General features: G+C 36.9%; 1 protein-coding gene across 1 annotated transcript in view; it reads left to right on the top strand.

Annotated features, from left to right (window-relative positions):
- rab6ba (RAB6B, member RAS oncogene family a) overlaps positions 1–16,925 on the top strand; it is a 90,159-nt gene that overhangs the window by 68,540 nt on the left and 4,694 nt on the right. The window contains exons 6-7 of the mRNA XM_088914699.1: positions 6,026–6,119; positions 8,856–8,922. Of these exons, the coding sequence (XP_088770825.1) occupies positions 6,026–6,119; positions 8,856–8,922 (161 nt within the window). The remainder of the gene's footprint in view (positions 1–6,025; positions 6,120–8,855; positions 8,923–16,925) is intronic.

Below are 16,925 nucleotides of genomic sequence, written 5' to 3' on the forward strand. Positions count from 1 at the left end.
GTTGTCAGAACCCACTGAAGATTACACAGAGCAGTTTAATTTTCTGAAGGCTTAATAAAAAAGCTGAATTCTTCTGTGAGTTAACTAGTACAGGAGCTGGTGGTTCCTGACATTACCCATTTATTTTTTTAATGCAAATTATACCATTGTCCTGTATTGTTTTATGTTAAATATTTATGTCCCATGGACAGCAGAGTAAAGTCTTATAGAATTATTATGGGGGTAATGTAAGCACAAACAAGTGTTGTCATACTTGTCTTACCCATTTTGATTGCTGTCTTAGTTTCACTTTCTTCAAATAGCTGCAAATTCCACTAAACAAAAAGAACAGTCCCCCCATCATGGGAATATTCGGCATTTTTAAATTTCCAAGCCCATAAAACACTACAAAATGAAGTAACAAAAAATATGGATAATATTTAAAATAGAACTGAACTCTTCTGCAGTGCTGCCAAAGAACTGGCTAGTGGCTAGAACAGCAATATATTTATGGCTGTTTCGCTAGAAGCTCTGCAGTGACAGCACCTACTTGGCGGCCATATTGAGCCCTATGACGCAGACATTGCTGCATCCAGCCTGGATCATTCACTGACTGTGACTGAGATTCCAAATGATGCATCACGCACACAGCTGATAGAGCATTAGCAGACTTGGGCAAGTGTTAGTCAGCCAGGACTCTCTTAGTTTTCAATGAAACAGCAACTTCTGCAATTTCCCAGCAGCCCACCAGCTTGCAGCGATTTCACTGAGACGTGTGTCTCTCCTCCAATCAGTGCCAGCTCTCATGTTAGGCACTGTGGACCTTGCAGCGAGTCAAGAGATGCATGGTCAAAAGATGGTCGTCATTCTGCCTATGCGGGTACAGGAGTCAGATCTACAAAGCAGGGTCTAAAAATGCATTTATTCAGAAATTGTGTGGTTATATAAGATAAAATATAATTCCAGTTTTTAGGAACTTAAGCTTTTTTAAAAATAACAAAATCAATTATAACAAAATCCTCATCTCATGCTCAGCTACTCCCCATCTCGCAACATTCGCTCTTCTAATTCTGGTCTCCTATCTGTCCCCTATGCCCGTCTACACTATGTGGGTGACAGGGCCTTGTCCTGTTATGCCTCAGAATATCAGAGAGTCACCTTCTCTAAACTCCTTCAAATCCAGACTTAAAACCTTCTTCTTTAGAAGAGCCTTTACTGAACTGGTTCTGTTCTTTACCCCTCTGCTCCTGCTGTATTCAGTACCACCATCTACTGTCTCCTCTCTTTGTGCTTTCTCTTTATGCACATCTCGTGTATTTTTTACATTGTTTTTGTCATTCTGTAAAGCGCTTTATAAAATAAAGTTTATTATTGTTTATTATATTAAAATTTATTCTCTCTCACAGAAAGAGTTTGTTTAGCATTAAATGGAAGTTATTAACTGAAGTTAGGGTGGGTTAACAACAAGTCAATCACACACAGCTGTTCCTAGTTACCACCACTACGAAATTAGCTGTATAAAGAATATATCAAACAGAAAACACCACCCTTCACATTTGTCTCAAGCATCCCATCTCCACCTGCAGCTCCCTGTAGGATCACTCCTTCTGAATGGGGATCACGCCTCCTTGTCCTGTGGCCAGTAGGCTACCCGTTTAAGCCAAACTTACTGTATCCCACCAAGTATTCCAAACATTCACGAAGCATTCAATCCTTGGATGTTGTTGTGCCTAGTGACAATGAATTATTAATAAATGTGAGTCTTGTTTCTTGCTAATTCTTTCCGCTTCTTTCTTCTTGACCTGCTACAGATTAAATGTATTTAATTTTTTAAAAGAATGAAGTACAGAGTATTCCTGATAAGAGTAACTGATAGTAGTACATTGCTGACAGTAAAAAAGCAACAGTGAGCCTGGTTCTTAATTGGAATTAAAAATGGAGCAACCCTTGTAATAGACGGTGTGATTAATCTAGAAAAAGATTTATTCTTTTCTATATAATGGTACATAGTATGAGGAATAAGAGTTCAAACATGAGATTAGAATGCTAGTTCATTTACTGTAGTTCATTTAGCAGTGGTAGAATTTGGCTACAATTACAATCATAGCCTTATAACCTGGTAGCAGCTGGTACTGAAATTCTCACAGGCAGGCTTTCCATCTCCAATTGAAGGCAACCGACAGATTCCTGGGCATGAAAATGCTGGGATGGCAATTTTAGATCGGACCAACAATCAGTCAATTAGCTTTCTTTTCCAGGTGCAACAGCTGTGGAAAACTGATCACTGAGTTTAGGACTGCACCAGGAGACTTTGGTATTTTAATGAGAGACAGAAATGGCAAGTGTTCCCAGATATTAATAAGCTTAAAGATTGTAGCATTTATTAAAATCTTGTGACCAACCACCATTTTTTCCTTTATTGGCACCTTCAGTGTACTCTATGACACTGGTCTTTTTTCTTCTAACGTCTTTGTCCTTCAGGTGTAAGATATCTGTACAAGTGCCTGACAGTACTTCCCAGTCTCTGTTGAGGAGTGCGATATGAGTGAACCTTCCATCATGTCCTTCTACTCCATTAATTTACTGCAGTCCACATACTGTATGAACTGGGTCTATGCACGTTCATGATGTAGTGTGCTTTTACTGTATTTTGAAGCAACTCAATTTGTTACACTTACAGGAATCTGTCTCTGCTGAACCATTATAAACCTCACCAAAACTCACCTTTGTGTACAAATAGATTGTCATTATTTTATTATTTGTAGCCTATTCTCTCTCTTTCAGATTGATCAGAAGAATTTATGTACTGTTTAAATGTTAAATGAAGTGAACTCGAGCTCACTGTGTGCAAGGCTTACGTTTTGTTACTCATTCAGCACTATCCTTTCACTGAGTTTTGCTACAGTCTTACAGTGTGTTAAGACCATTTAATGTTTTTTGTGAATTATTTTCAGTCCTTATGCCAAGATTCACAGTGTGATTTATTTTGCAGCAGGTGAAACATGCATACAGCATTTTAAGCCAAATTTCTTTTAATGTGCATATTATTGTACAGTCTGTCTCTCATGCATGTAACAGCAATTATGTCAATATTGGTGGTAGCTCTCTTTCAAGACGTATGTATTGTAAACAAATGGGAGCAGATGGTGTTGCTGCATTCCAAATATTCAATAATGGTTTCTGCTTGAAATATCCACCCTGTGAATGACAGGAAAATGCCTTTTGGATCAACATCAACATTCAGTTTGTAAATTTATTTAATTTGATTTTAATTATTTTTATTACAGGTTTGACCATCTTTGCATTGGTGATATTGGCAGTAAAATGTGATTGTTTCCTCCAAATACAAGTCTGATTTGTTTTTCCCATCAGTGTATGTATATACAGTACTGTACGTATTATTCTTTCCTCCTCCATTGTCCCAAGTCTATAATTATTCCTCTAACACACTTAATACACCCTGATTTTAAAATCATCTTCTTGTCTTACCAGCAGTGCATAATTAATTGTATATTGAGGAAAAATAAGTAATAACATTTTATATAAGTGCTGCATGTACTGTGAACTTAGCTGTAATGGTAATTTGCATTCATTTTGTATTCAGAGCATTCAAGTATTCAAAATAGGACTTTTAAAGATATGCATTTAGAATACTGCCTGTGTACTCTAGCTGAATAGTAATTGTTTTTCATTTGGAAGTTGAATTCTGTAAAATAAGCATTATTTCTCTGACTTCAGCTGCATCTAGTACCTGATGTAGAATGTATTTGCACCTTATTACTGATTTTTAAACATAATTCTTTAAGACCCTTCAACTATTTTAGACAAGCTTCAGGATTTAGAAATTTGAGTCCTTTTTGAATATTTGTCTTAACCTCTCTGCATTGAACAGTTTCTCCACAAAACTGAATTATGCTAAATGCCTGCAGGTTTGTGTACTTTTGAACAAGCAGTTACAGGACTTATCCTAAATATAGTAAGATAATTTTTTCCTTAAAATGTCTTTGGGTGTGTGCTTGGGTTAACAACAGCAATGAAAGCAGACAACTATTATATTAATAGAAATGTGCCTGTTAAATTCCATCCTTAAAAATGCCATCTGTAACAAAATTGTATTTATAAACAGTATTAGCTTAGGTAAGAGTTTAATTGACAGATAATTCATTTGCTTATCTTTTATGCTTTTATCTTTCTAATTTGAGGTCATACAGTAAATGATCACTGTACAAATGTTTGAGATCTTGTATTTTCCAGGTACCTCCTTTATTAAATCAATAAAAAAACAAAAGTAATTAAATTAACTAAGTAAACATTAAACAAAATAATAACTCTCATACAGTAGCCTGGTTTTGGATTACACACAAAATAAATGTGAGTCCATTTTAGTTTATGGGTGTGTGCTAACACCTTTTAGCTTTCACATAAAGAATTACCTTCTTTCAATTTTATGTCAGGTTTCTTTGTGCACCTCTTCTTTCCTCTCCTCATTATACAGTATTTCCAAGTGATTTTGCTGAAGAGTTATTTTGAGGTCTTTTGTGTTGCCTAATCTAGAAACAACTGTCTGCACACTGTAGAAAAATGGTTAGAAATCAGTGTCAATAAAGAGTGATTTCATAACATTTCTGCTACTTCCATGGGCACCAGAACTAACAAAAATTGTCTTTGTTCTGTTTTGAAAAAAATGTCAAATAAAAATGTAGAAATCCTGTAGATATGCTGGATTCGGGGCCACCAGCGTAAGCAAAACGGTATTTGTGGACATAAATGGTTTGTGTACCCTTTGACATCTTCACTGCAGAACCTCCTGGTCTCTTTTCTGTAGAAGTAAGATTAGAAGCAGTTTCTCACGGAGTTGGTGGTATTTATCTCAGACTCTTTTCTTTGAAGAGTGGGATGGAATTGAAGACAGATAAAGTGTGATGTGGTCTGCTTTATGGCAAAATGTTCTAATCTCGACAGTCATAAATCCAAATTCCGTATGAATATTTCTAAGGGTGCAAAATAAGTAGAAGTAATAGCAATTTTGGTGCCTCATTCATCTTCTGTCATGGTTTTTGAGGTAACAAACTGCAGGACCTATTTTATTTTGGTCTTTTAAATTACATGTAGTTTAATTTCAGTACATATCATTTCAAATCCCAAGCGAAAGTGTGGCTTCCAACACTTCGAGGAAAGCGTGACATAGGTTCCCAAATTGTTTTTGTCTTCTTTATTCTGTTTCTAATGCAGACACTGAGATGTGCATGAAGCTTTGGCTTTTGTTTAATATGTTTTGCCATACCTGTACAACATAGGTAATCTGAGTCCAATTACATGGATTTCAGGACTCTTATTCTGGAAAAACACCAGAAAACAAGGTTATTCTAACCACACCTGCTGTACCACCAGCTCCCAATAATACACTAATTTATTTTCAGAACTTCTCCATTCAATTAAAAATTTCACTTTTTCATTTCCCCCCCCAGATTTACATCTGTTTGGACACTCTTACTCACCTGCTCTGCCTTGTGTTCTCCTTCGCTTTATATCTCTGTACCCTCTTCCTGAAAAAGGCTCAACAGCCGAAACATTGTGTATTTTAAGTATGGAATTAACCTCTACTTGTTCCTGTAAAATGGAGAACTAAATCAGACAGATTGGTTTTGACAAATTTGCTGAGCCGTTTCCAGCTGCACTCAGGAAGCAGAGTAAAATGTTGACCTTGGTCAAGTCATTCAGTTCCCCTTTAAAAGCTGTCTAACCTTTGTCTAAAATTGTTTTGCTTGATTTTATTTGGTTTTTAGCAAGAGACATAATTCATTTTCTATTTCTAGAGAGAAGAAGGAATACTTCTTTGTAACATTCATAAGAACATAAGAAAGTTTGAAAATGGAAGGAGGCCATTTAGCCCATCCATTTACATTTTTAGAAAAGTATTTTTCAGCTCAAAAAATACCATTATGGTTTTATTCAGTAAAATGTTTAGAAAGGTACAAGAGCAAAATGCATTAGCAGTTTTCACTTAAAACTGACCAACACAAAACCTATTGTTTCTTATGAACAGGCAAATTACAATTGAAGAAGGAGAGCAGCGAGCCAAAGAGCTGAATGTAATGTTCATTGAGACCAGTGCAAAGACAGGCTACAATGTTAAACAGGTAAGAAAAAAATGTTCTTAATATTTCCTTAATATAAATTTACATAATTAAAATAGGTTAAATAATGACACTTATATATATTACTGCAAAATTAAAGCAGTTTTTTTTATATACAGCCGAGTTTACCATGCTGTCACAACATATGGTTTTTCTAATTGTTTAGCAGTACACTGTGATTAAGTGTCTGAATGATTGGATTGATGCAGAAGTGCAGCTGAATAAATAAAGCAGAGACAAATGACTGCTGAGTCAGGGCCTATTCCTTCCTGGTGTTCACAACCAAAGAGTACCAGACAATATAAATTCATGACAATTAAAAAAACATACAACATAATTCTTGGGCATGGTATGTCATACTTCCAGGATGTTTTTTGTACTAAAAATGATTTTTCAGCTTGTCATGCTTGAGTGAAATAATCAAGACTGTAGAGTGTAGAATGTGCCGTGGTATGCCCTCTGAGGTGTGCATCATTCCCAAAAAGTAATTCACACTGCTGGTGTAATTGGGCTCATGACTTCTTGTGAACTTCTTTGGCATGGGATGTGTATGGAGAGGGCCCTTTCTGACTTTCTGCAGTGTAACCCAGGGGTCAGATATTCTGAGGCTCTGTGGCATACTGTACTGCATTGAATGACATTTGGTTGGCAGCAAGCAAGGTGCATCGAGAGTCCACTTTCATTAAAAACAATGTCCTGATAAGCCACCTGCGGGCTCTGGGCTATTGGCAGGTGCCCTTTGCAGACTTTGCAGCTCCATGTGATGCCCTTGATTGTAACAGAAACAATGGCCTGTAGTGTCAGCCAGAGAGGAAGTGCAGCCCACAGCACAAACTATGTAGTCTTGCAGTTCCAGTCTAGAAACAAAATCCCAACAGCTGTTTTGTTTTATTTGCTTTTTTAATTTATTGTGCTTTCCTTGCTGAACACAGACTCAGGTCTGCAAATCTCTGATAAGGGAAGCATTTGATAACTGTTCATTCTCTAAGTCAAAATAGCCAGGCCTTGCATGTAATGACTGCATCTATAACAAACTGGCCTACCGACGCCGTTGTTTGGTATACTGTAGCTGTAACTACAGTGTGTGCGATTGTGAGACCAGTGGAGCACAATGACAATGGAAGAATGTAATGCAGTGTTTTTTCTGTTTCTGTTGAACTAACCATTCCCAAGGTGAGTGCTGCAAAGTTACTGCTCGTTTTTGTCAGCAGTATGAAAAACACACGGCCAGTAATATCACTTAATTGCTTCACTTGAGGAAAGGGACAGGAAGATAAAGGGCTGAAGCAGAAGTGCACAACGCAGTGGAAATAATCCTGACACTAATGGCTCCCCTGCTCTCACAGCGGGATTGTGCCTCTCCTTTGCTTGTGGAAACTGAATACTTACAGAGGTGGGGGAAACCAGACTCGAAACAAAAGTACAGTACAGTATATGCTGCGGCTTAGCTACGAAGGTTTTTTCAGTATTGCATTCTGTCAGAGTATCATTATTCAAGGCAATATCCTGGGAAGATAAATGCAGCTGTAAAAGAAAATATTCCTTAAGGGCAGCGCATTTTCTCAAATTTGGGAGATTTAAAATATCTGAATTAAAAAAATAAAATTAAGGAAACACCCAAATTATTTCAAATGTGTTTTACAACTGAATTGAATGACACCTTCTTTTATAAATCATTTTTTTCCCTCTGTTAATAGCACTGCAGGAAGGAAACAAAAAAATGGCTTTTTTTCTCTTTCTAATAGGTCAGTGAATCATATATACATACCTTCTGTAGGAGAGCATGATTAATCAAACAGAACAAAAAAAAAAGTGGTCCTGATACATGTTTGTGCTGTTTCATATAGTTTTGAAGTAGCAGGTTCATTATAGGGAAACGTGTTTTAGTGAAGACCTTTGCTCGGTACTACCTTAGGGAATATGATTCTGAAGAACGATTTAGCTAAATAAATGACATCTCAAATACATAGACCTAGACAATCCTTTGCACTCTTGAGAGATTGGTCCCATTTTAGGTTTAGACTGTAACCATTTACACTATGTCTTGGGTGTCTTTAAATGAGGTTTCAAGCAAGTCAGCTAGAAATATTTTACTTATTCTTTTAACTATTCTGATACCTTGTGCCCCCACTTCATGGCAACACAAAGGCTGCATTTAATGAAAACCAACCGTGAAAGAAAAAAGATTATGGAGATCTGGAGATATTAACATGTCCTCCATACAGTTTGGGGATCCCATCTGGACCCTTCAGTGTTAATAGCTATCATAAGCTGGCCTGTTAAAATGGACGCATGAAACCATTTTCACTGTCATTTGTTTTGTTTGTCAAATTGTTTGAAATTATTTCCCTTTGGGAAATGAACCACTTAGGGTAATTGAGTGTTTTTAACGGTCCTTCCAGTGCCTTTAGTAGCTGAAGACTAATTGCCTGGAAAGGGCTTGTTGTAAGTCCTGAGTTCTTTTTCCTGAAATGATGTCATTGTGTTTTCTGACACACTGTCTGTTCTTCTTTATCAAGCAAAACATTAATTGATAAGACTGATTAACTGAATGTGAATGGCACCATCTTGAATTGTATGAGGCGTGCATTTCTCTTTGAGCACTGCGAAAAGGGGGCTTTGAATGTGCCCAGCCAACAAAGATGAAGCCCTTTTAAATAGGGATTCAGGTAGTCATTCACCCGTCACTGTCTCTGCGGGTGTCTGAGTGACAGTGTTCTCTTTCCTTCTGTTTGGCAGCTGTTCCGACGTGTGGCAGCAGCACTCCCCGGAATGGAGAGCATGCAGGAGACGAGCAAAGAAGGCAGTATCCTTTCAATGAGACAAAGCACGCACTTGGCCCAGGATTTGATTGCTCGCGTAAAAAAGGCAGTCAGGAATGTTAGAAAAACACAAGGGAATGATGGAGTGTGTACCATCGTTGGTTCATTCGGTATCTATAAGACAAAGTGTGAAAAGTAAAAAAACTATGCCATTACAAAAACGTACAGGCCTGTTGATGGCTACATCTCAGCATGTGTACTTTCTATAATAAAATACACTCATACCCCGGTATAAAAACGAATGTTCGCTAATCTGAACATGAAGAATTTGTACCTTGCAATTCGCTACAAGAACGAAATTTCGCTAATCCGAATTTTGAATTTAGAAAGGACCGATTTTGGCCGAGAACCTGTGAGCAGTTGAACTCAGCTGTTTGTTACCGAGCATGCGCAAGGTGTTGTGGGTAAGGACGCCGTGAGGCAGCGGTGCTTTGTTTACGATCACAGCGAAAGCTTGTGCTCTCATTTTTTAAAGTCTTTTTTTTTTAGTGTGTGTTTTGTAGTTGCTGCTCATTATGAGGTCTTAAGGAAGAGAAAAAGATTATTTCATCTAGTAGTCAACAACAATATGCACATCGTTCTATCCGATCGCTTGGATAGCAATCTATTAGGAAAGAATGAAAAATGCAAATATGATATCATTATTTTACAGCTATACATGGCTTATTTGAGTAGAACTGCGTTGTTCACTAAGCTTGCTGTAATGGTATTATATTGTAACGACTAAGGGTTCGTTCAGGATCAAGGACAGGAAGAGACCATGCAGGCACACAAGCACCTGTTCTTATTCTCTCTTTCAAAACAAAACCAACAGCAGGATTTACACACACATTAGGGGACGGACGGAACAGGTACACAGGGTTAGGGTGGTAACTCTTTAACAGACTCTACACACTACCTTATGGGACACTAAGCTTCAGAGAACATTTTAGCTTACGCAGGCCTATTTACATAAGTAGGGTCAGCTGCTGGTCATCTTACGGACCGACGGATTCCCCCCGCCTACAACTCCCAGCCGGCACTGCAATACCCTCAGCGACTGGGTGCACTTCCTCCTCACCACCGGGCGAGGGTGCTACAATGTTTAGGGTGGTTTTTGAGCGAACGGGGTGGAATTTTCCCCAAAAGAAATTGAATTTTTTATTTTCAATTTACGATCTGCCGCCTCCCGGACAGATTTTCAGGAATGAATTAGATTCAGATACTGGGGTATGACTGTATTTTTTAAGTAATCTGCATATCAGATAATTGTTTGCAGGTACATTTGGGATTCTTTCTTTTAGTCTGTAATGGGGAAAAAAAGATTGAATTTCTGAAGTTTAGCCTGAAAGAAAAATGAGGGTAAGCTTAATTAATAATTAATCCTTATAGTTATTTTTTTTGTATGTCAAGGGCCTGACTAATTGGATCTAAGGCAGAACAAAGTAAAAGAAAGAAGGATCTCTTGAAAAAAAAAGTATATTACAAGAAAGATATATACTTTCTTATGCACACTAGATGGTAAATCATCAGCACAGTTAATTCATTTTAATTAGGAGTACTTTGAGTGCAGAACACAACAGACTTAAAATATATAAGTTCAGGTGGGTAGCTGCGTCAGCATGCGTAGGCTGCAAAGGAACAAGTAATAGGTTTATTCCATGCTGAAAAAAAGAAGAAAGAGAACACAACGTTTCGGCCGTGGAGCCTTCTTCAGGTGTCTATTATATTAAAATATATAATGCAGGTCTTCAGTCAAAAGCTTTTTTTTTTCATCAGAAATATGCACGTTTTTGGATCCTGGAACTTTAGGGACTTTCTTTCCCCGCTTCCTCCCTCGCGCTCAGCAGTAAAGCTCAGCGCGCTGCTTGTCTTTGTAATCAAAGTGATTAGTGAACTGAAAGGAAAGACACTAAGGTCAAAAGCTCAAATCGATGAGGTCGAAAGTTAGCTTCAATGACAAAAAAAAACAAACTATGTTTTTAGTTTGAACTTTTGGATTAAATATGATTTTGTTTAAAATGTAGAGACTGTAACCTTATATCGGTCACCCGTCAGTTACCTTGAGAAACTCCCCTCATTTTTGCACCCCAGGCCTTACTTGAGTCTTGATCTTCTGGAACCTGTTGGGATTCTGTAGCAGTGGTGTGGCAAGCACATGGGGGATGAGGGTCAACTAGAACTTACCTACAAATAATAACTACCACAAGGGTTCCTTTGTCAGTTCAGGTACAGTACCTGCAATTTATCACAGCTCTGAACTGAACTAACGTTTAACAGCTAGGCTCAGACCACCCAGTGAATTATGTTTTGTAATCACAGATTATGGCATTTGCACTGCTGGAGGACATGGGAAATTATTCTCCAGTGCTGAAAGCAGTTCCGAACAGATGAAAGTTGTTTTTACGTCTGGCATTTGCTCCACCAATATGAAATACCTCCACTCCTCCCTCCATATCAGAAATCATAAATATTTTCTTCCCCTCATATCAAGATGACATATGGGGCTTGGGGTTTATCTTTGTAAAAACCCACCCCATTTGGTCCAGGGTTAATTTCTAAAGCATTGTAGAATGTGACATATTTCCCAATGACTAGATTACGTACAGTATGTGTTTAAACAGAGCAAGTGTGATTTTTAACACTTCAGTGTATACCTTCTGGTTATACTGTAGATGTCTCCTAGCTAAAAAAAAACTATCATAAAATGTTGTGGTAATGCAAATTTGTAGACTCCAGGGAATGACTCCAGAAAGAAAAATTATTTTCACTACAGAAACAGCTAAGATTAAAACGTTAAGGCTGCTACAATGTTCACCCTTCATTTTAGTATTTTGTAATATTCTAACATCTTCATAATGTGTATTAAACAACCCAAATTACTTTTCTAAAAATCATATAGATGTGATTGTCCTAGGTTATTGTAACACTGATACAATGCTACAGTATGTGTAAATGTTAAACATAACCAGACCACAATGTTCCAGTAATGTTGCTGAAACACTTCTGCAACATAATTTAACTATAGTCTTTCAGCAACATTTAGAAATGTTATTAAAATTTGTTTCTCATGACTGAGAATTTGTTCTATACAGCTTGTAGTATAAAAAAGCAATGCAGGAGATACAGCATATAAGTTAGAAATAGTTACAGAACAGAATTTAAATGAGATGTTTCATATTTACTTTACTTTTTGTTCACTCTGACATTTGTGGCAGTCTCTTCTCTGTCTCTCAGTTACATAAGAAAAACCTTATTGCAAAAGGTCTGTGCAGTAGGTGTTGCAAGATCTCTGTAAAAAAACACATTTTTAAAGATTGCCAGGAGTATAATATCCAAATCAGAAAATTAATTATTGATTTGCAACAGGGTTTTACTGCTACTCCAGTAATTGGCAGTGAATCTATTAAACTTCTGCTCTGCAAAAAAGTGATCAAAAGAATGGCAACCTTGAATTTGCAGTCTATTTTTTATCCCAGCTGGGGTCTGAGTTCTGCTTACCAACTCCTGCCTGCTTGTTGACACTGAGGACTGGAGTTCTTGTATATTTATAAGGCTAAAATTTGAAAAGCTGATTTGTGTATTGTCCAATTTATTATGTTTGTAATGGGCAATATCTCTGACCACAGGACAGGCTAGTGTGTCAGATGTATAGCTTTTCACATGGTTGTGTGACACTGGAATCTAATCTGCATCTCATCTTCATTTGTTCAGTTTTTATTTTCACTGTTCAGACTCTATTTAAGTAAAGTTATGAACACAAGAAGGTCATCTGGTTTATTAAATTCATCCTACTCTGTGGAGTTAATGGGCTCACTAAAATTGATTTTTACCATTTGTGAGATTATTAATTCCATGGATTTACGTGTTTGCTTGTACATGCATGCCTTAAGATTTTCTTTTCTAAATCTAAATCTTTCTCTTTTTACTTTTATCTTGCGTCTTATATTTTGGATTCTGCTGAGTCCTAAGTGAAGCTGGTTGTTTTGTCATTTACATGTTGTAAGCTCTTAAAGGGGAGCAGCTATTTATGTTCTTTCTGGTTTTGATGTAAAAGTGTTCCATTCCATTAAGTCATGGATACACAAAATAACATCAAAGAGGACAGGATATCTGTTAAGTGGCCGTATTGCACCTTGATGCATTTCCTCCATTAAATCTGCTAAAATAATGTCTCCTTTCATGCATTTTAAGATACATTTGTGGAATTAAATTTAAAAAAAAATGCAAATTGGTGAGGCAGCAGTGCCTCAGTGTTTTTTCTGTGTAGTGTCAATATGATTTGTTTCAGAACAGTAGTGAAGTTCATGTGATGTCTTTTATCTTTACCATTGTAGTTACTGTATGTTTTGGCTGTAGCTTTTCCAAAAAGGAGACTTTTGCTTATTGTTCCTACAGTACATACAGTTTGCTGTGTAAAACAAAGGCCATTTGATCTAGAGCCATGTCACAAGAAACAGAGAATTCATTTGAGAAGTACATGTAATCTGATCATAACTTCAGTTAGCAGTTCAGATTAAATGGCAGCGGCATGCGATTTTCTCCTTAAACTTATCTCCAAGGGGAATGGCCTCATCTTGAAAGTGGTGCCAAATAAGACTGCAGAGTTAATGCATTGGAAACATTCGAGAAATGCACTCATCATCAGTCAAACAAATGGAGCACAAACAAGCGATTCAGGCCAGATGCACTAAACCAGTCTCTGTCACCATTGGAAAGAGAGCGCCAGTTTATATTAACACTAAATAGTAGAATTGCTGACTGCATTACAACAAGTGTATGTGAGGCACATCCTGAAGATACAGTGACTGTCATACTTCTGTGTTAATTTTAGACACAGTTCTAACAACTAGTGTTTCTAATAGGTTAACACTTACAGGTCTTTAAGAGGACAGTCCCATTATTATCTGTGCCAACTGATTATTATTTTCAAGAGTAATTATTGGTTACTCACCTACCACTTAAAACACAGTGACTTGTTTATGAACGTGCCAACCCCTTTCTTAAATATTTTACATATTCCATTTATAAACAAGAGATACATCTTTAATGCCAGTTACATTTCTGTGGTTAAGTTTGTGTTTTATATTCTACAGAAATGCTTCAGTGATAAGCACTAAAGAAAAGTGCCCTTGAGCATGCTTCTCCTCTTAATGTAGATGTTTTATGCAGCTGGTCATGCTCAAACATTCCCTGTTTAATAACAAATCCCACACATAAACAAGAGCATTTAACCTTCACCCTTCTTTTCACAGTAATTGATGGTACTATTTTCTATACTTTTTACTTTACTCAGCAAGAATTGACTGTTGCTGTCACTTTTCCTTTTCAATGGAAACACAATTTCCTTGACAACAACAGAAGCAGAAAAATATTTTTCTATATGTATGTATCCTTTGCTTTCTGTTTATCTCATTATAAATGTGAGGTGCATGACTTCACTGCAGAAAGGAAACATTTCCCTTGGCAGTGTTAAGCCTGCCAACTAAAGATTAAAGTTAAAGATTTCCTTGCCCGTTTTAGCTATGTTTGTTTATGCCCTCTTTGATTGTTCATATTCCTGCAGGTGCAGTTGTATGTGTACTTTAATACCAGCCTGGGTGCTAGAGTCAACAGTGAGAGACACAAGTTCTTAACAGGGTCACAGTGTCACAGGTTTGGTGTCCTGTGACGTCAAACTTAAACTCAATGGTCAAAGAAACGATATAAAGAAGCCCCTAGAGGTGGAGATTTCATAGATTAATACATTACCCAGTGATGTCTTGGCCTTGGAACTCATTTATATATCATTTGCCTTTCATTCTGTAATCACTTTCATTTATGGTATATTTTCAACTATATAGTTGCGTCGTACTTGTAAAAAGGCTTGTAAAAAGCCTTTTAATGATCTTTACTATGGGTCCTTCAGCCAAAGCAACACTGTTGTGAACATGAACTGCTATCAAATAGGCTTTATGCTCATAGAATATGACCTTCCAATTTGGCATGTTTTGCAAAGCCTGCCTCATAATGTCTAGCAATAGCTCAGTCAATTACTCTTTTTCTTCTTCCAGCTTTTTTATCTGTATTTTAATTAAAGCTAATGACTCTGGGAGGCTTACAGTCCTGCTGTGCAAAATGAAGAAAATTAGGATTGCTTTCTGTAAGCATGTCTGATTGATATGCAGTACATGTTGGCAGCTAGCAATAGTCATTTGCACTTCCAACAATTAAATGATTTTAAATGTGGAGGTTTGTATGCCAAAGTGTCATCAGACAATGCATGTCAACTATTACTTTTGCGAAACAGGGCTGACAGGCATACAGTGGCGATGAAACATTGTAAGACGGCAAAGAAAAAAATCTTTAACTTTAAAACAAATAAACTGACGGATTATTTGTCTGTTTTATTATAGGTGTCAGACATTTTCCGACTGTGTTGATTTTAGTCATTAGTTCTGAAACTGACGTGTTGCGGGAAATATAGTAGAGGAATGTTGGACACAATTTATGAGAGCTACGTCTTGTAATTGCCAGTTCCCAAGGGGGAAGACCATTCCCAGTTTTCAAAGCCACACTGATTTATGTGCAATGTCAAGGTTTCCTTTATCCAAACCCACATTGTTTTCTTGGCTGTTCATAAGTTCTGACCTTGCCTGTTGTTTACACTGCAAAGTGGAGCCATGAGGTCCAAGAAGATATTGTCCAAGTCATGTACTGATGTTAGTAGAAACCTGAAACTGTTCAATATTTCCTCTATAGGCAAGTGTACAGGTACTGTACTGTATGTGTGATTTGATAATGGTCCCTGTATAAAGGATTTTTGGTTTATCTTCTCTTCTGTCACCACAGAGCAAAGTACGACAGCACCTTTTATGAAAAGTTGAGCTCCACAAAAAGATCCAATCAAATTACAGTATATGACAGATAATAAGGTTCCTGATATTTGTTGAGTCAGATTTGCACAGAAAAGAAGCGTAGTAAAACGATTGAACTTTTCTTTATGCACTGTTCATAAACCAACAGCAGATGGGAAGAAGAAGAGGGGATTTTTCAAAAGCTATTCTGGAGTTCTAAATTACCTGACAGTCCTTTTATTCATGGAGTTCAGTGGACAACAGTTGCACTTTAGTACATTTGCTTTCTTCCAGACACTTTTAATCTGCAGGTTGAGCTGAGGAGTTAACGCCTAAGTTGTGGATGGGCTTGACAATATTTGGAATAAGCTTTGGCTTTGTCATTCCCATAACTACCACTGCCCTCAAGTAATTTTCCTCCCCTCAGCTAGCTACAGATCCTTGAAAGCACCTCTCACCACTTCATTTAACACTTCAAACAGAGGCCAGGAGTCTTTAAATATGCTTATGAATAATGCGATTGGTGTTGACAGAAGAATCGGAGAAGTGGCAGCTTGTTTTCCCATTCCATGTTTAATTTTAAGAGAACCTTCTCCTATATCAATATGCAAGCCCCTCTGAAATTGTAAACTGCTTGCCACACTGCTTTCATACCAAATCAGTTGTTTTTCATAAATATACATTTCTACCAGAGCTAGCTTTACTTGACATGGAAAAGTACTTTGCATATTTTTGAAGTAAAAATGTCTTATACTGTATAATGCTTATACTGTATATAGTTTTCTTTCTGCTGTTTTTTTCTGTTACAGTATGTCCAAAGAATTATTATATTTTCATCCACTCACAAGATTTTTTTTTCCCAAGTTCTTAACCTGTTGTGTCATTATACTTTATTTTTTTTTTACTTTTTTCTGCTAAAGGGACATTTCAGCTTGCTTTAGTTTTACATTTTTGTCTTAGAAATACACACGGGACATATTCTGTATATGGAAATAGTCACTTGTGATAACCACAATAATCAAAATTACTTTCATGCAAAGGCAAAACATTAAAGAAATCTGCTTGACAAGTTATATATTAATTTAAAAACAGAAACGAGAAACAGGGCAAACTGTAAGCTACTAAGTTTGATTTTGATGCGTCTTTCCTCTGAATGTTAAAAATCAGTTTTC

The sequence above is a fragment of the Atractosteus spatula genome, chromosome 4 (assembly GCF_055471065.1).
Source record: "Atractosteus spatula isolate fAtrSpa1 chromosome 4, fAtrSpa1.hap1, whole genome shotgun sequence".
NCBI classification, from domain to species: domain Eukaryota; kingdom Metazoa; phylum Chordata; class Actinopteri; order Semionotiformes; family Lepisosteidae; genus Atractosteus; species Atractosteus spatula.